This window comes from Indicator indicator, chromosome 38, assembly GCF_027791375.1.
Source record: "Indicator indicator isolate 239-I01 chromosome 38, UM_Iind_1.1, whole genome shotgun sequence".
NCBI lineage: Eukaryota > Metazoa > Chordata > Aves > Piciformes > Indicatoridae > Indicator > Indicator indicator.
In genome coordinates, this window is record NC_072047.1 from 3223644 (window position 1) to 3247232 (window position 23589).

Genomic DNA, 23589 nt, shown 5'->3' on the forward strand with positions numbered 1-23589 from the left:
ATGGGGCAGGGATCTCAGGTCGGGGGGGGGAGGTGTGGGGCAGGAAGCTGTGGGGCAGAGTCCAGCAGGGTCAGCTGTGGGGCAGCCAAGCGAAGCCAATTGGGGGGCAGGGCCCTGCCCGGGGGGAGGGGTCCCACCCCCAAGAGTCCTGCCCCATAGATCCTGGGGGGCAGAGTGGGGAGAGGTCACTTGTGGGGCTGGGATCTGTGGGGCAGGGATCTGTGGGGCAGGGATCTGTGGGGCTGGATTCTATGGGGCAGGGATCTGTGGGGCAGGGATCTGTGGGGCTGGATTCTATGGGGCAGGGATCTGCGGGGCTGGATTCTATGGGGCAGGGATCTGTGGGGCTGGATTCTATGGGGCAGGAATCTGTGGGGCAGGGAGGAGCTGCTGCCAACCCCTGGGACCTGGGGGTCATCGGAGGCTACTTCAGCCTGGTCCTGGCCATCGGCCTCTGGGTGAGTGACCTCCAACTGCCCCACAGCTGCCCCCTAAGTCCCCCCCTGCCCCACAGCTGCCCCCTAAGTCCCCTCCTGCCCCATAGCTTCCCTCTAAGTCCCCTCCTGCCCCATAGCTGCCCCCTAAGTCCCCCTCCTGCCCCATAGCTGCCCCCTAAGTGGCCCTCCTGCCCCATAGCTGCCCCCTAAGTCCCCTCCTGCCCCATAGCTGCCCCCTAAGTCCCCCTCCTGCCCCACAGCTGCCCCCTAAGTGCCCTCCTGCCCCACAGCTGCCCCCTAAGTCCCCCTCCTGCCCCACAGCTGCCCTCTAAGTCCCCCTCCTGCCCCATAGCTGCCCCCTAAGTGCCCCTCCTGCCCCACAGCTGCCCCCTAAGTCCCCTCCTGCCCCACAGCTGCCCCCTAAGTCCCCCTCCTGCCCCACAGCTGCCCTCTAAGTCCCCCTCCTGCCCCATAGCTGCCCCCTAAGTCCCCCTCCTGCCCCATAGCTGCCCTCTAAGTCCCCCTCCTGCCCCACAGCTGCCCTCTAAGTCCCCCTCCTGCCCCATAGCTGCCCCCTAAGTCCCCCTCCTGCCCCATAGCTGCCCTCTAAGTCCCCCTCCTGCCCCATAGCTGCCCCCTAAGTGCCCCTCCTGCCCCATAGCTGCCCCCTAAGTGCCCCTCCTGCCCCACAGCTGCCCCCTAAGTCCCCTCCTGCCCCACAGCTGCCCCCTAAGTCCCCTCCTGCCCCATAGCTGCCCCCTAAGTGCCCCTCCTGCCCCATAGCTGCCCCAGAACTGCACCCCCCAGCTCCCTAAGCCCCCCCCCAGGGCTTCCTGGTGCCCCCCAGCCTTCCCCTCCCCCTCCCCCCCCCCCGTTAATGTTTACCCAGAACCCCCCGGGGCTGGGCCCTGGGCCCCCAATTAATGAACTGGGGGCAAGTTAATGACTGACTGGGAGGGAACTGGGATGGACTGGGAGCCCCTGTCCTGCTCCATACTGGTCCTTACTGGTCCATACTGGTCTGAACTGGTGCCATACTGGTCTGTACTGGTGCCATACTGGTCCATACTGGTCTGTATTGGTCCATACTGGTCCATACTGGTGCCATACTGGTCTGTACTGGTGCCATACTGGTCCATACTGGTCTGTATTGGTCCATACTGGTCCATACTGGTGCCATACTGGTCTGTACTGGTGCCATACTGGTCCATACTGGTCTGTACTGGTGCCATACTGGTCCATACTGGTCTGTATTGGTCCATACTGGTCCATACTGGTCCATACTGGTCTGTATTGGTCCATACTGGTGCCATACTGGTCTGTACTGGTGCCATACTGGTCCATACCAGTGCCACACTGGTCCATACTGGTGCCACACTGGTCCATACTGGTCTGTATTGGTCCATACTGGTCCATACTGGTGCCATACTGGTCCATACTGGTGCCACACTGGTCCATACTGGTGCCACACTGGTCCATACTGGTCTGTATTGGTCCATACTGGTGCCATACTGGTCTGTACTGGTGCCATACTGGTCCATACTAGTCTGTATTGATCCATACTGGTCCATACTGGTGCCACACTGGTCCATACTGGTGCCATACTGGTCCATACTGGTGCCATACTGGTCTGTATTGATCCATACTGGTCCATACGAGTGCCATACTGGTCCATACTGGTCCATACTGGTCTGTATTGGTCCATACCAGTGCCATACTGGTCCACACTGGACCACACTGGTCTGTATTGGTCTATACTGGTCCTTACTGGTGCCATACTGGCCTGTACTGGTCCATACTGGTCTGTATTGATCCATACTGGTTCATACTGGTCTGTGTTGATCCATACTGGTCCATACCGGTGCCATACTGGTGCCACACTGGTCTGTACTGGTGCCATACTAGTCTGTATTGATCCATACTGGTCCATACTGGTGCCACACTGGTCTGTACTGGTGCCATACTGCTCCATACCAGTGCCATACTGGTCCATACTGGTGCCACACTGGTCTGTACTGGTCTCATACTGGTCTGTATTGGTCTCATACTGGTCCATCCTCTTCCATGCTGGTTCCATGCTGGGCCATACTGGCCCTTACTGGTCCATACTGGTCCGTACTGGTATTCCCAGTCCCTGCGCCGTGGGGGCCGAGGCACTGTCAGTGGCTACTTCCTGGCCGGGAGAAGCATGGCCTGGGGCCCAGTAAGTGAACTGGGAGCACTGGGAGGGAACTGGGAGACACTGGGAGGGAACTGGGAGCACTGGGAGACACTGGGAGGGAACTGGGAGCACTGGGAGCCAGACTGGGGGCACTGGGAGCCAGAGTGGGGGCACTGGGAGGGAACTGGGAGCACTGGAAGACACTGGGAGGGAACTGGGAGCACTGGGAGCCAGACTGGGGGCACTGGAAGGGAACTGGGAGCACTGGGAGGGAACTGGGAGACACTGGGGGACAAACTGGGAGCATGGAGCGCCAGACTGGGAGCACTGGCAGGGAACTGGGTCCCTATAGGAGCTGCTATGGTTCCTATGGGTCCCTTTAGGAGCTGCTATGGTTCCCTATGGGTCCCTTTAGGAGCTGCTATGGTTCCTATGGGTCCCTATAGGAGCTGCTATGGTTCCTATGGGTCCCTATAGGAGCTGCTATGGTTCCCTATGGGTCCCTATAGGAGCTGCTATGGTTCCCTATGGGTCCCTTTAGGAGCTGCTATGGTTCCTATGGGTCCCTTTAGGAGCTGCTATGGTTCCTATGGGTCCCTATAGGAGCTGCTATGGTTCCCTATGGGTCCCTATAGGTGCTGCTATGGTTCCTATGGGTCCCTTTAGGAGCTGCTATGGTTCCTATGGGTCCCTATAGGAGCTGCTATGGTTCCCTATGGGTCCCTATAGGAGCTGCTATGGTTCCCTATGGGTCCCTTTAGGAGCTGCTATGGTTCCCTATGGGTCCCTATAGGAGCTGCTATGGTTCCCTATGGGTCCCTTTAGGAGCTGCTATGGTTCCCTATGGGTCCCTTTAGGAGCTGCTATGGTTCCTATGGGTCCCTTTAGGAGCTGCTATGGTTCCCTATGGGTCCCTATAGGAGCTGCTATGGTTCCTATGGGTCCCTATAGGTGCTGCTATGGTTCCCTATGGGTCCCTATAGGAGCTGCTATGGTTCCTATGGGTCCCTTTAGGAGCTGCTATGGTTCCTATGGGTCCCTTTAGGAGCTGCTATGGTTCCCTATGGGTCCCTATAGGAGCTGCTATGGTTCCTATGGGTCCCTATAGGAGCTGCTATGGTTCCTATGGGTCCCTATAGGTGCTGCTATGGTTCCCTATGGGTCCCTTTAGGAGCTGCTATGGTTCCTATGGGTCCCTTTAGGAGCTGCTATGGTTCCTATGGGTCCCTATAGGTGCTGCTATGGTTCCCTATGGGTCCCTTTAGGAGCTGCTATGGTTCCTATGGGTCCCTATAGGAGCTGCTATGGTTCCTATGGGTCCCTTTAGGAGCTGCTATGGTTCCCTATGGGTCCCTATAGGTGCTGCTATGGTTCCCTATGGGTCCCTATAGGAGCTGCTATGGTTCCCTATGGGTCCCTTTAGGAGCTGCTATGGTTCCTATGGGTCCCTATAGGAGCTGCTATGGTTCCTATGGGTCCCTTTAGGAGCTGCTATGGTTCCCTATGGGTCCCTTTAGGAGCTGCTATGGTTCCTATGGGTCCCTATAGGAGCTGCTATGGTTCCTATGGGTCCCTATAGGTGCTGCTATGGTTCCTATGGGTCCCTATAGGAGCTGCTATGGTTCCTATGGGTCCCTATAGGTGCTGCTATGGTTCCCTATGGGTCCCTTTAGGAGCTGCTATGGTTCCCTATGGGTCCCTATAGGTGCTGCTATGGTTCCTATGGGTCCCTTTAGGAGCTGCTATGGTTCCCTATGGGTCCCTTTAGGAGCTGCTATGGTTCCTATGGGTCCCTATAGGAGCTGCTATGGTTCCCTATGGGTCCCTTTAGGAGCTGCTATGGTTCCCTATGGGTCCCTATAGGAGCTGCTATGGTTCCCTATGGGTCCCTATAGGAGCTGCTATGGTTCCCTATGGGTCCCTTTAGGAGCTGCTATGGTTCCTATGGGTCCCTATAGGAGCTGCTATGGTTCCTGTGGGTCCCTTTAGGAGCTGCTATGGTTCCCTATGGGTCCCTATAGGTGCTGCTATGGTTCCTATGGGTCCCTATAGGAGCTGCTATGGTTCCCTATGGGTCCCTATAGGAGCTGCTATGGTTCCTATGGGTCCCTATAGGTGCTGCTATGGTTCCTATGGGTCCCTATAGGTGCTGCTATGGTTCCTATGGGTCCCTATAGGAGCTGCTATGGTTCCTATGGGTCCCTTTAGGAGCTGCTATGGTTCCTATGGGTCCCTATAGGAGCTGCTATGGTTCCCTATGGGTCCCTATAGGAGCTGCTATGGTTCCTATGGGTCCCTATAGGAGCTGCTATGGTTCCTATGGGTCCCTATAGGTGCTGCTATGGTTCCCTATGGGTCCCTTTAGGAGCTGCTATGGTTCCTATGGGTCCCTATAGGAGCTGCTATGGTTCCTATGGGTCCCTATAGGTGCTGCTATGGTTCCCTATGGGTCCCTTTAGGAGCTGCTATGGTTCCCTATGGGTCCCTATAGGTGCTGCTATGGTTCCCTATGGGTCCCTTTAGGAGCTGCTATGGTTCCCTATGGGTCCCTATAGGAGCTGCTATGGTTCCTATGGGTCCCTATAGGAGCTGCTATGGTTCCCTATGGGTCCCTAAAGGTGCTGCTATGGTTCCTATGGGTCCCTATAGGAGCTGCTATGGTTCCTATGGGTCCCTTTAGGAGCTGCTATAGGTTCCTATGGGTCCCTATAGGTGCTGCTATGGTTCCCTATGGGTCCCTTTAGGAGCTGCTATGGTTCCTATGGGTCCCTATAGGAGCTGCTATGGTTCCCTATGGGTCCCTAAAGGTGCTGCTATGGTTCCCTATGGGTCCCTATAGGAGCTGCTATGGTTCCTATGGGTCCCTTTAGGAGCTGCTATGGTTCCTATGGGTCCCTTTAGGAGCTGCTATGGTTCCTATGGGTCCCTATAGGAGCTGCTATGGTTCCTATGGGTCCCTTTAGGAGCTGCTATGGTTCCCTATGGGTCCCTATAGGTGCTGCTATGGTTCCTATGGGTCCCTATAGGAGCTGCTATGGTTCCTATGGGTCCCTATAGGAGCTGCTATGGTTCCTATGGGTCCCTTTAGGAGCTGCTATGGTTCCTATGGGTCCCTATAGGTGCTGCTATGGTTCCCTATGGGTCCCTATAGGAGCTGCTATGGTTCCTATGGGTCCCTATAGGAGCTGCTATGGTTCCTATGGGTCCCTTTAGGAGCTGCTATGGTTCCTATGGGTCCCTATAGGAGCTGCTATGGTTCCTATGGGTCCCTTTAGGAGCTGCTATGGTTCCCTATGGGTCCCTATAGGTGCTGCTATGGTTCCTATGGGTCCCTATAGGAGCTGCTATGGTTCCTATGGGTCCCTATAGGAGCTGCTATGGTTCCTATGGGTCCCTTTAGGAGCTGCTATGGTTCCCTATGGGTCCCTATAGGTGCTGCTATGGTTCCCTATGGGTCCCTATAGGAGCTGCTATGGTTCCCTATGGGTCCCTATAGGTGCTGCTATGGTTCCTATGGGTCCCTATAGGAGCTGCTATGGTTCCCTATGGGTCCCTATAGGAGCTGCTATGGTTCCTATGGGTCCCTTTAGGAGCTGCTATGGTTCCTATGGGTCCCTATAGGAGCTGCTATGGTTCCCTATGGGTCCCTATAGGAGCTGCTATGGTTCCTATGGGTCCCTTTAGGAGCTGCTATGGTTCCCTATGGGTCCCTATAGGAGCTGCTATGGTTCCTATGGGTCCCTTTAGGAGCTGCTATGGTTCCTATGGGTCCCTATAGGAGCTGCTATGGTTCCTATGGGTCCCTATAGGAGCTGCTATGGTTCGCTATGGGTCCCTATAGGTGCTGCTATGGTTCCTATGGGTCCCTTTAGGAGCTGCTATGGTTCCTATGGGTCCCTTTAGGAGCTGCTATGGTTCCTATGGGTCCCTTTAGGAGCTGCTATGGTTCCTATGGGTCCCTATAGGAGCTGCTATGGTTCCCTATGGGTCCCTTTAGGAGCTGCTATGGTTCCTATGGGTCCCTATAGGAGCTGCTATGGTTCCTATGGGTCCCTATAGGAGCTGCTATGGTTCCCTATGGGTCCCTATAGGAGCTGCTATGGTTCCTATGGGTCCCTATAGGAGCTGCTATGGTTCCTATGGGTCCCTATAGGTGCTGCTATGGTTCCTATGGGTCCCTATAGGAGCTGCTATGGTTCCTATGGGTCCCTATAGGAGCTGCTATGGTTCCTATGGGTCCCTTTAGGAGCTGCTATGGTTCCCTATGGGTCCCTATAGGAGCTGCTATGGTTCCCTATGGGTCCCTATAGGAGCTGCTATGGTTCCTATGGGTCCCTTTAGGAGCTGCTATGGTTCCCTATGGGTCCCTATAGGTGCTGCTATGGTTCCCTATGGGTCCCTTTAGGAGCTGCTATGGTTCCTATGGGTCCCTATAGGAGCTGCTATGGTTCCTATGGGTCCCTATAGGTGCTGCTATGGTTCCTATGGGTCCCTTTAGGAGCTGCTATGGTTCCTATGGGTCCCTATAGGAGCTGCTATGGTTCCTATGGGTCCCTATAGGAGCTGCTATGGTTCCCTATGGGTCCCTATAGGAGCTGCTATGGTTCCTATGGGTCCCTTTAGGAGCTGCTATGGTTCCTATGGGTCCCTATAGGTGCTGCTATGGTTCCTATGGGTCCCTATAGGTGCTGCTATGGTTCCCTATGGGTCCCTTTAGGAGCTGCTATGGTTCCCTATGGGTCCCTTTAGGAGCTGCTATGGTTCCTATGGGTCCCTATAGGAGCTGCTATGGTTCCTATGGGTCCCTTTAGGAGCTGCTATGGTTCCTATGGGTCCCTATAGGTGCTGCTATGGTCCCTATGGGTCCCTTTAGGAGCTGCTATGGTTCCCTATGGGTCCCTATAGGAGCTGCTATGGTTCCTATGGGTCCCTATAGGAGCTGCTATGGTTCCTATGGGTCCCTATAGGAGCTGCTATGGTTCCCTATGGGTCCCTATAGGAGCTGCTATGGTTCCCTATGGGTCCCTATAGGAGCTGCTATGGTTCCTATGGGTCCCTATAGGAGCTGCTATGGTTCCTATGGGTCCCTTTAGGAGCTGCTATGGTTCCTATGGGTCCCTATAGGAGCTGCTATGGTTCCTATGGGTCCCTTTAGGAGCTGCTATGGTTCCCTATGGGTCCCTTTAGGAGCTGCTATGGTTCCTATGGGTCCCTATAGGAGCTGCTATGGTTCCCTATGGGTCCCTTTAGGAGCTGCTATGGTTCCCTATGGGTCCCTATAGGAGCTGCTATGGTTCCTATGGGTCCCTATAGGAGCTGCTATGGTTCCTATGGGTCCCTATAGGTGCTGCTATGGTTCCCTATGGGTCCCTATAGGAGCTGCTATGGTTCCCTATGGGTCCCTTGAGGAGCTGCTATGGTTCCTATGGGTCCCTATAGGAGCTGCTATGGTTCCCTATGGGTCCCTTTAGGAGCTGCTATGGTTCCTATGGGTCCCTATAGGAGCTGCTATGGTTCCTATGGGTCCCTATAGGAGCTGCTATGGTTCCCTATGGGTCCCTTTAGGAGCTGCTATGGTTCCTATGGGTCCCTATAGGAGCTGCTATGGTTCCCTATGGGTCCCTTTAGGAGCTGCTATGGTTCCTATGGGTCCCTATAGGAGCTGCTATGGTTCCTATGGGTCCCTTTAGGAGCTGCTATGGTTCCTATGGGTCCCTATAGGAGCTGCTATGGTTCCTATGGGTCCCTTTAGGAGCTGCTATGGTTCCCTATGGGTCCCTATAGGAGCTGCTATGGTTCCTATGGGTCCCTATAGGAGCTGCTATGGTTCCTATGGGTCCCTATAGGTGCTGCTATGGTTCCCTATGGGTCCCTTTAGGAGCTGCTATGGTTCCTATGGGTCCCTATAGGTGCTGCTATGGTTCCTATGGGTCCCTATAGGAGCTGCTATGGTTCCTATGGGTCCCTATAGGAGCTGCTATGGTTCCTATGGGTCCCTATAGGAGCTGCTATGGTTCCTATGGGTCCCTATAGGAGCTGCTATGGTTCCCTATGGGTCCCTTTAGGAGCTGCTATGGTTCCCTATGGGTCCCTATAGGAGCTGCTATGGTTCCTATGGGTCCCTATAGGAGCTGCTATGGTTCCTATGGGTCCCTATAGGAGCTGCTATGGTTCCTATGGGTCCCTTTAGGAGCTGCTATGGTTCCTATGGGTCCCTATAGGAGCTGCTATGGTTCCTATGGGTCCCTTTAGGAGCTGCTATGGTTCCCTATGGGTCCCTATAGGTGCTGCTATGGTTCCTATGGGTCCCTATAGGAGCTGCTATGGTTCCCTATGGGTCCCTATAGGAGCTGCTATGGTTCCTATGGGTCCCTATAGGTGCTGCTATGGTTCCTATGGGTCCCTATAGGAGCTGCTATGGTTCCTATGGGTCCCTATAGGAGCTGCTATGGTTCCTATGGGTCCCTATAGGTGCTGCTATGGTTCCTATGGGTCCCTTTAGGAGCTGCTATGGTTCCTATGGGTCCCTATAGGAGCTGCTATGGTTCCTATGGGTCCCTATAGGAGCTGCTATGGTTCCTATGGGTCCCTATAGGAGCTGCTATGGTTCCTATGGGTCCCTTTAGGAGCTGCTATGGTTCCTATGGGTCCCTATAGGAGCTGCTATGGTTCCTATGGGTCCCTATAGGTGCTGCTATGGTTCCCTATGGGTCCCTTTAGGAGCTGCTATGGTTCCTATGGGTCCCTTTAGGAGCTGCTATGGTTCCTATGGGTCCCTATAGGAGCTGCTATGGTTCCCTATGGGTCCCTTTAGGAGCTGCTATGGTTCCCTATGGGTCCCTATAGGAGCTGCTATGGTTCCTATGGGTCCCTTTAGGAGCTGCTATGGTTCCTATGGGTCCCTATAGGAGCTGCTATGGTTCCTATGGGTCCCTATAGGAGCTGCTATGGTTCCTATGGGTCCCTATAGGTGCTGCTATGGTTCCTATGGGTCCCTATAGGAGCTGCTATGGTTCCTATGGGTCCCTTTAGGAGCTGCTATGGTTCCTATGGGTCCCTATAGGTGCTGCTATGGTTCCCTATGGGTCCCTTTAGGAGCTGCTATGGTTCCTATGGGTCCCTATAGGAGCTGCTATGGTTCCTATGGGTCCCTATAGGAGCTGCTATGGTTCGCTATGGGTCCCTATAGGTGCTGCTATGGTTCCTATGGGTCCCTTTAGGAGCTGCTATGGTTCCTATGGGTCCCTTTAGGAGCTGCTATGGTTCCTATGGGTCCCTATAGGAGCTGCTATGGTTCCTATGGGTCCCTTTAGGAGCTGCTATGGTTCCCTATGGGTCCCTATAGGTGCTGCTATGGTTCCTATGGGTCCCTATAGGAGCTGCTATGGTTCCTATGGGTCCCTATAGGAGCTGCTATGGTTCCCTATGGGTCCCTATAGGAGCTGCTATGGTTCCTATGGGTCCCTATAGGAGCTGCTATGGTTCCTATGGGTCCCTATAGGAGCTGCTATGGTTCCTATGGGTCCCTTTAGGAGCTGCTATGGTTCCTATGGGTCCCTATAGGAGCTGCTATGGTTCCTATGGGTCCCTTTAGGAGCTGCTATGGTTCCCTATGGGTCCCTATAGGAGCTGCTATGGTTCCTATGGGTCCCTATAGGAGCTGCTATGGTTCCTATGGGTCCCTATAGGAGCTGCTATGGTTCCTATGGGTCCCTTTAGGAGCTGCTATGGTTCCCTATGGGTCCCTATAGGAGCTGCTATGGTTCCCTATGGGTCCCTATAGGAGCTGCTATGGTTCCTATGGGTCCCTATAGGAGCTGCTATGGTTCCTATGGGTCCCTATAGGAGCTGCTATGGTTCCCTATGGGTCCCTATAGGAGCTGCTATGGTTCCTATGGGTCCCTTAGGAGCTGCTATGGTTCCTATGGGTCCCTATAGGAGCTGCTATGGTTCCTATGGGTCCCTATAGGAGCTGCTATGGTTCCTATGGGTCCCTTTAGGAGCTGCTATGGTTCCCTATGGGTCCCTATAGGAGCTGCTATGGTTCCTATGGGTCCCTTTAGGAGCTGCTATGGTTCCTATGGGTCCCTATAGGAGCTGCTATGGTTCCCTATGGGTCCCTATAGGAGCTGCTATGGTTCCTATGGGTCCCTATAGGAGCTGCTATGGTTCCTATGGGTCCCTATAGGAGCTGCTATGGTTCCTATGGGTCCCTTTAGGAGCTGCTATGGTTCCTATGGGTCCCTATAGGAGCTGCTATGGTTCCTATGGGTCCCTTTAGGAGCTGCTATGGTTCCCTATGGGTCCCTATAGGAGCTGCTATGGTTCCCTATGGGTCCCTTTAGGAGCTACTATGGTTCCCTATGGGTCCCTATAGGAGCTGCTATGGTTCCTATGGGTCCCTATAGGAGCTGCTATGGTTCCCTATGGGTCCCTATAGGAGCTGCTATGGTTCCTATGGGTCCCTATAGGAGCTGCTATGGTTCCTGTGGGTCCCTTTAGGAGCTGCTATGGTTCCCTATGGGTCCCTTTAGGAGCTGCTATGGTTCCTATGGGTCCCTATAGGAGCTGCTATGGTTCCTATGGGTCCCTTTAGGAGCTGCTATGGTTCCTATGGGTCCCTATAGGTGCTGCTATGGTTCCTATGGGTCCCTTTAGGAGCTGCTATGGTTCCTATGGGTCCCTATAGGAGCTGCTATGGTTCCCTATGGGTCCCTATAGGAGCTGCTATGGTTCCTATGGGTCGCTTTAGGAGCTGCTATGGTTCCTATGGGTCCCTATAGGAGCTGCTATGGTTCCTATGGGTCCCTATAGGTGCTGCTATGGTTCCCTATGGGTCCCTTTAGGAGCTGCTATGGTTCCCTATGTGTCCCTTTAGGAGCTGCTATGGTTCCTATGGGTCCCTATAGGAGCTGCTATGGTTCCTATGGGTCCCTATAGGTGCTGCTATAGGTTCCTATGGGTCCCTATAGGTGCTGCTATGGTTCCTATGGGTCCCTTTAGGAGCTGCTATGGTTCCCTATGGGTCCCTATAGGAGCTGCTATGGTTCCTATGGGTCCCTATAGGAGCTGCTATGGTTCCTATGGGTCCCTATAGGTGCTGCTATGGTTCCCTATGGGTCCCTTGAGGAGCTGCTATGGTTCCTATGGGTCCCTATAGGAGCTGCTATGGTTCCCTATGGGTCCCTTTAGGAGCTGCTATGGTTCCTATGGGTCCCTATAGGAGCTGCTATGGTTCCTATGGGTCCCTTTAGGAGCTGCTATGGTTCCCTATGGGTCCCTATAGGAGCTGCTATGGTTCCTATGGGTCCCTATAGGAGCTGCTATGGTTCCCTATGGGTCCCTTTAGGAGCTGCTATGGTTCCCTATGGGTCCCTTTAGGAGCTGCTATGGTTCCTATGGGTCCCTATAGGAGCTGCTATGGTTCCCTATGGGTCCCTATAGGAGCTGCTATGGTTCCTATGGGTCCCTGTAGGAGCTGCTATGGTTCCTATGGGTCCCTATAGGTGCTGCTATGGTTCCCTATGGGTCCCTTTAGGAGCTGCTATGGTTCCCTATGGGTCCCTATAGGTGCTGCTATGGTTCCCTATGGGTCCCTTTAGGAGCTGCTATGGTTCCTATGGGTCCCTATAGGAGCTGCTATGGTTCCTATGGGTCCCTTTAGGAGCTGCTATGGTTCCCTATGGGTCCCTATAGGTGCTGCTATGGTTCCCTATGGGTCCCTATAGGAGCTGCTATGGTTCCCTATGGGTCCCTTTAGGAGCTGCTATGGTTCCTATGGGTCCCTATAGGAGCTGCTATGGTTCCTATGGGTCCCTTTAGGAGCTGCTATGGTTCCCTATGGGTCCCTTTAGGAGCTGCTATGGTTCCTATGGGTCCCTATAGGAGCTGCTATGGTTCCTATGGGTCCCTATAGGAGCTGCTATGGTTCCCTATGGGTCCCTTTAGGAGCTGCTATGGTTCCTATGGGTCCCTATAGGAGCTGCTATGGTTCCTATGGGTCCCTATAGGAGCTGCTATGGTTCCTATGGGTCCCTATAGGTGCTGCTATGGTTCCTATGGGTCCCTTTAGGAGCTGCTATGGTTCCCTATGGGTCCCTATAGGTGCTGCTATGGTTCCCTATGGGTCCCTTTAGGAGCTGCTATGGGTGCCTATGGGGCCCCATAGGAGCTGCTATTGGAGTCTCTGGGTCCCTATAGGTGCTGCTATGGTTCCCCATGGGTGCCTATAGGAGCTGCTATAGATGCCTATGGGTCCCTATAGGTGCTGCTATGGTTCCCTATGGGTCCCTATAGGAGCTGCTATGGTTCCTATGGGTCCCTATAGGTGCTGCTATGGTTCCCTATGGGTCCCTTTAGGAGCTGCTATGGTTCCCTATGGGTCCCTATAGGTGCTGCTATGGTTCCCTATGGGTCCCTTTAGGAGCTGCTATGGTTCCTATGGGTCCCTATAGGAGCTGCTATGGTTCCTATGGGTCCCTTTAGGAGCTGCTATGGTTCCCTATGGGTCCCTTTAGGAGCTGCTATGGTTCCTATGGGTCCCTATAGGAGCTGCTATGGTTCCTATGGGTCCCTATAGGAGCTGCTATGGTTCCCTATGGGTCCCTATAGGTGCTGCTATGGTTCCCTATGGGTCCCTTTAGGAGCTGCTATGGTTCCTATGGGTCCCTAAAGGTGCTGCTATGGTTCCCTATGGGTCCCTTTAGGAGCTGCTATGGTTCCTATGGGTCCCTATAGGAGCTGCTATGGTTCCCTATGGGTCCCTAAAGGTGCTGCTATGGTTCCTATGGGTCCCTATAGGTGCTGCTATGGTTCCCTATGGGTCCCTTTAGGAGCTGCTATGGTTCCTATGGGTCCCTATAGGAGCTGCTATGGTTCCCTATGGGTCCCTATAGGTGCTGCTATGGTTCCCTATGGGTCCCTATAGGTGCTGCTATGGTTCCCTATGGGTCCCTTTAGGAGCTGCTATGGTTCCTATGGGTCCCTATAGGAGCTGCTATGGTTCCTATGGGTCCCTTTAGGAGCTGCTATGGTTCCCTATGGGTCCCTATAGGTGCTGCTATGGTTCCCTATGGGTCCCTATAGGAGCTGCTATGGTTCCTATGGGTCCCTTTAGGAGCTGCTATGGTTCCCTATGGGTCCCTTTAGGAGCTGCTATGGTTCCTATGGGTCCCTATAGGAGCTGCTATGGTTCCTATGGGTCCCTTTAGGAGCTGCTATGGTTCCCTATGGGTCCCTTTAGGAGCTGCTATGGTTCCTATGGGTCCCTATAGGAGCTGCTATGGTTCCTATGGGTCCCTATAGGAGCTGCTATGGTTCCCTATGGGTCCCTATAGGTGCTGCTATGGTTCCCTATGGGTCCCTTTAGGAGCTGCTATGGTTCCTATGGGTCCCTAAAGGTGCTGCTATGGTTCCCTATGGGTCCCTTTAGGAGCTGCTATGGTTCCTATGGGTCCCTATAGGAGCTGCTATGGTTCCCTATGGGTCCCTAAAGGTGCTGCTATGGTTCCTATGGGTCCCTATAGGTGCTGCTATGGTTCCCTATGGGTCCCTTTAGGAGCTGCTATGGTTCCTATGGGTCCCTATAGGAGCTGCTATGGTTCCCTATGGGTCCCTATAGGTGCTGCTATGGTTCCCTATGGGTCCCTATAGGTGCTGCTATGGTTCCCTATGGGTCCCTTTAGGAGCTGCTATGGTTCCTATGGGTCCCTATAGGAGCTGCTATGGTTCCTATGGGTCCCTTTAGGAGCTGCTATGGTTCCCTATGGGTCCCTATAGGTGCTGCTATGGTTCCCTATGGGTCCCTATAGGAGCTGCTATGGTTCCCTATGGGTCCCTTTAGGAGCTGCTATGGTTCCTATGGGTCCCTATAGGAGCTGCTATGGTTCCTATGGGTCCCTTTAGGAGCTGCTATGGTTCCCTATGGGTCCCTTTAGGAGCTGCTATGGTTCCTATGGGTCCCTATAGGAGCTGCTATGGTTCCTATGGGTCCCTATAGGTGCTGCTATGGTTCCCTATGGGTCCCTTTAGGAGCTGCTATGGTTCCTATGGGTCCCTATAGGAGCTGCTATGGTTCCTATGGGTCCCTATAGGTGCTGCTATGGTTCCCTATGGGTCCCTTTAGGAGCTGCTATGGTTCCTATGGGTCCCTATAGGAGCTGCTATGGTTCCTATGGGTCCCTTTAGGAGCTGCTATGGTTCCCTATGGGTCCCTATAGGTGCTGCTATGGTTCCCTATGGGTCCCTATAGGAGCTGCTATGGTTCCCTATGGGTCCCTTTAGGAGCTGCTATGGTTCCTATGGGTCCCTTTAGGAGCTGCTATGGTTCCCTATGGGTCCCTATAGGAGCTGCTATGGTTCCTATGGGTCCCTATAGGAGCTGCTATGGTTCCTATGGGTCCCTTTAGGAGCTGCTATGGTTCCCTATGGGTCCCTATAGGAGCTGCTATGGTTCCTATGGGTCCCTATAGGAGCTGCTATGGTTCCCTATGGGTCCCTATAGGAGCTGCTATGGTTCCTATGGGTCCCTATAGGTGCTGCTATGGTTCCCTATGGGTCCCTATAGGAGCTGCTATGGTTCCTATGGGTCCCTATAGGTGCTGCTATGGTTCCCTATGGGTCCCTTTAGGAGCTGCTATGGTTCCCTATGGGTCCCTATAGGTGCTGCTATGGTTCCCTATGGGTCCCTTTAGGAGCTGCTATGGTTCCTGTGGGTCCCTATAGGAGCTGCTATGGTTCCTATGGGTCCCTTTAGGAGCTGCTATGGTTCCTATGGGTCCCTATAGGAGCTGCTATGGTTCCCTATGGGTCCCTTTAGGAGCTGCTATGGTTCCTATGGGTCCCTATAGGAGCTGCTATGGTTCCTATGGGTCCCTTTAGGAGCTGCTATGGTTCCCTATGGGTCCCTATAGGTGCTGCTATGGTTCCCTATGGGTCCCTTTAGGAGCTGCTATGGTTCCCTATGGGTCCCTATAGGTGCTGCTATGGTTCCCTATGGGTCCCTTTAGGAGCTGCTATGGGTGCCTATGAGGCCCCATAGGAGCTGCTATTGGAGTCTCTGGGTCCCTATAGGTGCTGCTATGGTTCCCCATGGGTGCCTATAGGAGCTGCTATAGATGCCTATGGGTCCCTATAGGTGCTGCTATGGTTCCCTATGGGTCCCTATAGGTGCTGCAATTGGAGCCTATGGGGCTCTATAGGAGCTGCTATTGGAGTCTCTGGGTCCCTATAGGTGCTGCTATGGTTCCCCATGGGTGCCTATAGGAGCTGCTATAGATGCCTATGGGTCCCTATAGGTGCTGCTATGGTTCCCTATGGGTCCCTATAGGTGCTGCAATTGGAGCCTATGGGGCTCTATAGGAGCTGCTATTGGAGTCTCTGGGTCCCTATAGGTGCTGCTATAGGAGCCTATGGGTTCCTATAGGTGCTGCTATAGGTTCCTATGGGTCCCTATAGGTGCTGCTATGGTTCCCCATGGGTGCCTATAGGAGCTGCTATAGATGCCTGTGGGTCCCTATAGATGCCTATGGGTCCCTATTGGTGCTGCTATAGGTGCCTATGGGTCCCTCTAGGTGTCTATGGGTCCCCTATAGGTTCCTCTGGGTCCCCTGGGTCCCTGTAGCTGATCCATAGGTGCTCTATAGGTGGGGCCCTCACTGTTCCCCAGCCACACTGCTGGCAGTGGGCACCCATTGGGTCCCTGTAGGGGCAGCTCTAGCTCCCTATGGGTGCCTATAGGTGGCTGTAGGTGATCTATAGGTGCTCCATTGGTGCTCTGTAGGTGATCTGTTGGTGCTCTCTAGGTGATCTATCGGTGCTCCAGAAGTGATCTATAGTTGCTCCATAAGTGCCCCACAGGTAATCTCTAGGTGCTCCATATGTGCTTCATAGGTACTCTGTAGGAGATCCATAGGTGCTCCATAGGTGATCTATAGGTACTCCATAGGTGATCTCTAGGTGCTCCATAGGTGCTCCATAGGTGCTCCATAGGTGATCTACAGGTGATCTCTAGGTGTTCTATAGGTGATCTCTAGCTGCTCCATAGGTACTGCATATGTGAGCTCTGGGTGCTCCATAGCTGATCTACAGGTGATCTCTAGGTGCTCTATAGGCAATCTCTAGGTGCTCCATAGGTGATCTATAGGTGATCTATAGGTACTCCATAGGTGATCTCTAGGTGCTCCATAGGTGATCTACAGGTGATCTCTTGGTGCTCCATAGGTGATCTATTGGTGACCTATTGGTGCTCCATAGGCACTCCATAGGTGATCTCTAGGTGCTCCATAGGTGCTCCATAGGTGATCTACAGGTGATCTCTAGGTGCTCCATAGGTACTGCATATGTGAGCTCTGGGTGCTCCATAGCTGATCTACAGGTGATCTCTAGGTGCTCTATAGGCAATCTCTAGGTGCTCCATAGGTGATCTATAGGTGATCTAGAGGTGCTCCATAGTTGATCTATAGGTGATCTATAGGTGCTCCACAGGTATTCCATAGGTGATCTGTAGTGCTCCATAGGTGCTCTGTAGGTGCTCCATAGGTTCTCATAGGTCATCTATAGGTGCTCCATAGATGATCTATAGATGCTCCATAGGTGCTCTGTAAATGTTCCATAGGTGCTCTGTTGGTGATCTCTAGGTGCTCCATAGGTGACCTATAGGTGATCTCTAGGTGCTCCATAGGTACCCCATGAGTGATCTATAGGTCCTCCATAGGTGATCTATAGGTGATCTCTGGGTTCTCCATAGGTGCTCCATAGGAGCTCCACAGGTGATCTATAGGTGCTCCATAGGAGCTCCATAGGTGACCTGTAGGTGCTCCATGGGTGACCTGTAGGTGCTCCATGGGTGACCTGTAGGTGCTCCACGGGTGACCTGTAGGTGCTCCATAGGTGACCTGTAGCAGCTCCATGGGTGACCTGTAGGTGCTCCATAGGTGACCTGTAGGTGCTCCATGGGTGACCTGTAGGTGCTCCATAGGTGACCTGTAGGTGCTCCATGGGTGACCTGTAGGTGCTCCACGGGTGACCTGTAGGTGCTCCATAGGTGACCTGTAGGTGCTCCACGGGTGACCTGTAGGTGCTCCATAGGTGACCTGTAGGTGCTCCATAGGTGACCTGTAGGTGCTCCAATGGCTGACCTGTAGGTGCTCCATAGGTGACCTGTAGCAGCTCCATAGGTGACCTGTAGGTGCTCCATAGGTGACCTGTAGGTGCTCCATAGGTGACCTGTAGGAGCTCCATAGGTGACCTGTAGGTGCTCCATAGGTGACCTGTAGCAGCTCCATAGGTGACCTGTAGGTGCTCCATAGGTGACCTGTAGGTGCTCCATAGGTGACCTGTAGGTGCTCCACGGGTGACCTTTAGGTGCCCCACGGGTGACCTGTAGGTGCTCCATAGGTGACCTGTAGGTGTTCCATGGGTGACCTGTAGGTGCTCCATAGGTGACCTGTAGGTGCTCCATGGGTGACCTGTAGGTGCTCCATAGGTGACCTGTAGGTGCTCCACGGGTGACCTGTAGGTGCTCCATAGGTGACCTGTAGGTGCTCCATAGGTGACCTGTAGGTGCTCCATAGGTGACCTGTAGGTGCTCCACGGGTGACCTGTAGGTGCTCCATAGGTGACCTGTAGGTGCTCCACGGGTGACCTGTAGGTGCTCCATAGGTGACCTGTAGCAGCTCCATAGGTGACCTGTAGGTGCTCCATAGGTGACCTGTAGGTGTTCCATGGGTGACCTGTAGGTGCTCCATGGGTGACCTGTAGGTGTTCCATGGGTGACCTGTAGGTGCTCCATAGGTGACCTGTAGGTGCTCCATAGGTGACCTGTAGGTGCTCCACGGGTGACCTGTAGGTGCTCCATAGGTGACCTGTAGCAGCTCCATAGGTGACCTGTAGGTGCTCCATAGGTGACCTGTAGGTGTTCCATGGGTGACCTGTAGGTGCTCCATGGGTGACCTGTAGGTGTTCCATGGGTGACCTGTAGGTGCTCCATGGGTGACCTGTAGGTGCTCCATAGGTGACCTGTAGGTGCTCCACGGGTGACCTGTAGGTGCTCCATAGGTGACCTGTAGCAGCTCCATAGGTGACCTGTAGGTGCTCCATAGGTGACCTGTAGGTGTTCCATGGGTGACCTGTAGGTGCTCCATAGGTGACCTGTAGGTGTTCCATGGGTGACCTGTAGGTGCTCCATAGGTGACCTGTAGGTGTTCCATGGGTGACCTGTAGGTGCTCCATAGGTGACCTGTAGGTGCTCCATAGGTGACCTGTAGGTGCTCCATGGGTGACCTGTAGGTGCTCCATAGGTGACCTGTACGTGCCCCATGGGTGACCTGTAGGTGCTCCATGGGTGACCTGTAGGTGCTCCATAGGTGACCTGTAGGTGCTCCATGGGTGACCTGTAGCAGCTCCATGGGTGACCTGTAGCAGCTCCATTGGTGACCTGTAGGTGCTCCATGGGTGACCTGTAGGTGCTCCACGGGTGACCTGTAGCAGCTCCATGGGTGACCTGTAGGTGCTCCACGGGTGACCTGTAGCAGCTCCATGGGTGACCTGTAGGTGCCCCATGGGTGACCTGTAGGTGCTCCATAGGTGACCTGTAGGTGCTCCATAGGTGACCTGTAGGTGCCCCATGGGTGACCTGTAGGTGCTCCATAGGTGACCTGTAGGTGCTCCATGGCTGACCTGTAGGTGCTCCACGGGTGACCTGTAGGAGCTCCATGGGTGACCTGTAGGTGCCCCATGGGTGACCTGTAGGTGCTCCATAGGTGACCTGTAGGTGCTCCATGGGTGACCTGTAGGTGCTCCACGGGTGACCTGTAGGTGCTCCATAGGTGACCTGTAGCAGCTCCATGGGTGACCTGTAGGTGCTCCATAGGTGACCTGTAGGTGCTCCATGGGTGACCTGTAGGTGCTCCACGGGTGACCTGTAGGTGCTCCATAGGTGACCTGTAGGTGCTCCACGGGTGACCTGTAGGTGCTCCACGGGTGACCTGTAGGTGCTCCATGGGTGACCTGTAGCAGCTCCATGGGTGACCTGTAGCAGCTCCATAGGTGACCTGTAGGTGCTCCACGGGTGACCTGTAGGTGCTCCATAGGTGACCTGTAGGTGCTCCATAGGTGACCTGTAGGTGCTCCACGGGTGACCTGTAGGTGCTCCATGGGTGACCTGTAGCAGCTCCATGGGTGACCTGTAGCAGCTCCATGGGTGACCTGTAGCTGCTCCACGGGTGACCTGTAGGTGTTCCATAGGTGACCTGTAGGTGCTCCATAGGTGACCTGTAGGTGCTCCACGGGTGACCTGTAGGTGCTCCATAGGTGACCTGTAGGTGCTCCATAGGTGACCTGTAGGTGCTCCATGGGTGACCTGTAGGTGCTCCATGGGTGACCTGTAGGTGCTCCACGGGTGACCTGTAGGTGCTCCATAGGTGACCTGTAGGTGCTCCATGGGTGACCTGTAGGTGCTCCATAGGTGACCTGTAGGTGTTCCATAGGTGACCTGTAGGTGTTCCATAGGTGACCTGTAGGTGCTCCACGGGTGACCTGTAGGTGCTCCATAGGTGACCTGTAGGTGCTCCATGGGTGACCTGTAGGTGCTCCATAGGTGAACTGTAGGTGCTCCATGGGTGACCTGTACGTGCCCCATGGGTGACCTGTAGGTGCTCCATAGGTGACCTGTAGGTGCTCCAATGGCTGACCTGTAGGTGCTCCATGGGTGACCTGTAGGTGCTCCATAGGTGACCTGTAGGTGCTCCACGGGTGACCTGTAGGTGCTCCATGGGTGACCTGTAGCAGCTCCATGGGTGACCTGTAGGTGCTCCACGGGTGACCTGTAGGTGCTCCATGGGAGACCTGTAGGTGCTCCACGGGTGACCTGTAGGTGCTCCATAGGTGACCTGTAGCAGCTCCATGGGTGACCTGTAGGTGCTCCATAGGTGACCTGTAGGTGCTCCATAGGTGACCTGTAGGTGTTCCATAGGTGGCCTGTAGGTGCCCCACGGGTGACCTGTAGGTGCTCCATAGGTGACCTGTAGGTGTTCCATAGGTGGCCTGTAGGTGCCCCATGGGTGACCTGCAGGTGCTCCATGGGTGACCTGTAGGTGCTCCATAGGTGACCTGTACGTGCCCCATGGGTGACCTGTAGGTGCTCCATGGGTGACCTGTAGGTGCTCCATAGGTGACCTGTAGGTGCTCCATAGGTGACCTGTAGGTGCTCCATAGGTCACCTGTAAGTGCTCCATGGGTGACCTGTAGGTGCTCCATGGGTGACCTGTAGGTGCTCCATAGGTGACCTGTAGGTGCTCCACGGGTGACCTGTAGAAGCTCCATGGGTGACCTGTAGCAGCTCCATAGGTGACCTGTAGGTGCTCCATTGGTGACCTGTAGGTGCTCCATGGGTGACCTGTAGGTGCTCCACGGGTGACCTGTAGGTGCTCCATAGGTGACCTGTAGCAGCTCCATAGGTGACCTGTAGGTGCTCCATGGGTGACCTGTAGGTGCTCCATAGGTGACCTGTAGGTGCTCCATGGGTGACCTGTAGGTGCTCCATAGGTGACCTGTAGGTGCTCCATGGGTGACCTGTAGGTGCCCCATGGGTGACCTGTAGGTGCTCCATAGGTGACCTGTAGGTGCTCCATAGGTGACCTGTAGGTGCCCCATGGGTGACCTGTAGGTGCTCCATAGGTGACCTGTAGGTGCTCCACGGGTGACCTGTAGCAGCTCCATTGGTGACCTGTAGGTGCTCCATGGGTGACCTGTAGGTGCTCCACGGGTGACCTGTAGCAGCTCCATGGGTGACCTGTAGGTGCTCCACGGGTGACCTGTAGCAGCTCCATGGGTGACCTGTAGGTGCCCCATGGGTGACCTGTAGGTGCTCCATAGGTGACCTGTAGGTGCTCCATAGGTGACCTGTAGGTGCCCCATGGGTGACCTGTAGGTGCTCCATAGGTGACCTGTAGGTGCTCCATGGCTGACCTGTAGGTGCTCCACGGGTGACCTGTAGGAGCTCCATGGGTGACCTGTAGGTGCCCCATGGGTGACCTGTAGGTGCTCCATAGGTGACCTGTAGGTGCTCCATGGGTGACCTGTAGGTGCTCCACGGGTGACCTGTAGGTGCTCCATAGGTGACCTGTAGCAGCTCCATGGGTGACCTGTAGGTGCTCCATAGGTGACCTGTAGGTGCTCCATGGGTGACCTGTAGGTGCTCCATAGGTGACCTGTAGGTGCTCCACGGGTGACCTGTAGGTGCTCCATAGGTGACCTGTAGCAGCTCCATGGGTGACCTGTAGGTGCTCCATAGGTGACCTGTAGGTGCTCCACGGGTGACCTGTAGGTGCTCCATGGGTGACCTGTAGCAGCTCCATGGGTGACCTGTAGCAGCTCCATAGGTGACCTGTAGGTGCTCCACGGGTGACCTGTAGGTGCTCCATAGGTGACCTGTAGGTGCTCCATAGGTGACCTGTAGGTGCTCCACGGGTGACCTGTAGGTGCTCCATGGGTGACCTGTAGCAGCTCCCTGGGTGACCTGTAGCAGCTCCATAGGTGACCTGTAGGTGCTCCACGGGTGACCTGTAGGTGCTCCATTGGTGACCTGTAGGTGCTCCATAGGTGACCTGTAGGTGCTCCATGGGTGACCTGTAGGTGCTCCATGGGTGACCTGTAGGTGCTCCACGGGTGACCTGTAGGTGCTCCATAGGTGACCTGTAGGTGCTCCATGGGTGACCTGTAGGTGCTCCATAGGTGACCTGTAGGTGTTCCATAGGTGACCTGTAGGTGTTCCATAGGTGACCTGTAGGTGCTCCACGGGTGACCTGTAGGTGCTCCATAGGTGACCTGTAGGTGCTCCATGGGTGACCTGTAGGTGCTCCATAGGTGACCTGTAGGTGCTCCATGGGTGACCTGTACGTGCCCCATGGGTGACCTGTAGGTGCTCCATAGGTGACCTGTAGGTGCTCCAATGGCTGACCTGTAGGTGCTCCATGGGTGACCTGTAGGTGCTCCATAGGTGACCTGTAGGTGCCCCATGGGTGACCTGTAGGTGCTCCATAGGTGACCTGTAGGTGCTCCACGGGTGACCTGTAGGTGCTCCATGGGTGACCTGTAGCAGCTCCATGGGTGACCTGTAGGTGCTCCACGGGTGACCTGTAGGTGCTCCATGGGAGACCTGTAGGTGCTCCACGGGTGACCTGTAGGTGCTCCATAGGTGACCTGTAGCAGCTCCATGGGTGACCTGTAGGTGCTCCATAGGTGACCTGTACGTGCCCCATGGGTGACCTGTAGGTGCTCCATGGGTGACCTGTAGGTGCTCCATAGGTGACCTGTAGGTGCTCCATAGGTCACCTGTAGGTGCTCCATGGGTGACCTGTAGGTGCTCCATGGGTGACCTGTAGGTGCTCCATAGGTGACCTGTAGGTGCTCCACGGGTGACCTGTAGCAGCTCCATGGGTGACCTGTAGCAGCTCCATAGGTGACCTGTAGGTGCTCCATTGGTGACCTGTAGGTGCTCCATGGGTGACCTGTAGGTGCTCCACGGGTGACCTGTAGGTGCTCCATAGGTGACCTGTAGCAGCTCCATAGGTGACCTGTAGGTGCTCCATGGGTGACCTGTAGGTGCTCCATAGGTGACCTGTAGGTGCTCCATGGGTGACCTGTAGGTGCTCCATAGGTGACCTGTACGTGCCCCATGGGTGACCTGTAGCTGCTCCATAGGTGACCTGTAGGTGCTCCATAGGTGACCTGTAGGTGCCCCATGGGTGACCTGTAGGTGCTCCATAGGTGACCTGTAGGTGCTCCACGGGTGACCTGTAGCAGCTCCATTGGTGACCTGTAGGTGCTCCATGGGTGACCTGTAGGTGCTCCACGGGTGACCTGTAGCAGCTCCATGGGTGACCTGTAGGTGCCCCATGGGTGACCTGTAGGTGCTCCATGGGTGACCTGTAGGAGCTCCATAGGTGACCTGTAGCAGCTCCATAGGTGACCTGTAGGTGCTCCATAGGTGAC

At 54.7% G+C, this 23589-nt stretch overlaps 1 protein-coding gene across 1 annotated transcript in view; it reads left to right on the plus strand.

The window, feature by feature from the left end:
- The first annotated feature begins 398 nt into the window (after window positions 1-398).
- Window positions 399-23589, plus strand: part of LOC128978655 (sodium/glucose cotransporter 2-like) — a 54567-nt gene continuing 31376 nt past the window's right edge. The window contains exons 1-2 of the mRNA XM_054396605.1: window positions 399-458; window positions 2569-2640. Of these exons, the coding sequence (XP_054252580.1) occupies window positions 2626-2640 (15 nt within the window). The 5' untranslated portion in view covers window positions 399-458; window positions 2569-2625. The remainder of the gene's footprint in view (window positions 459-2568; window positions 2641-23589) is intronic.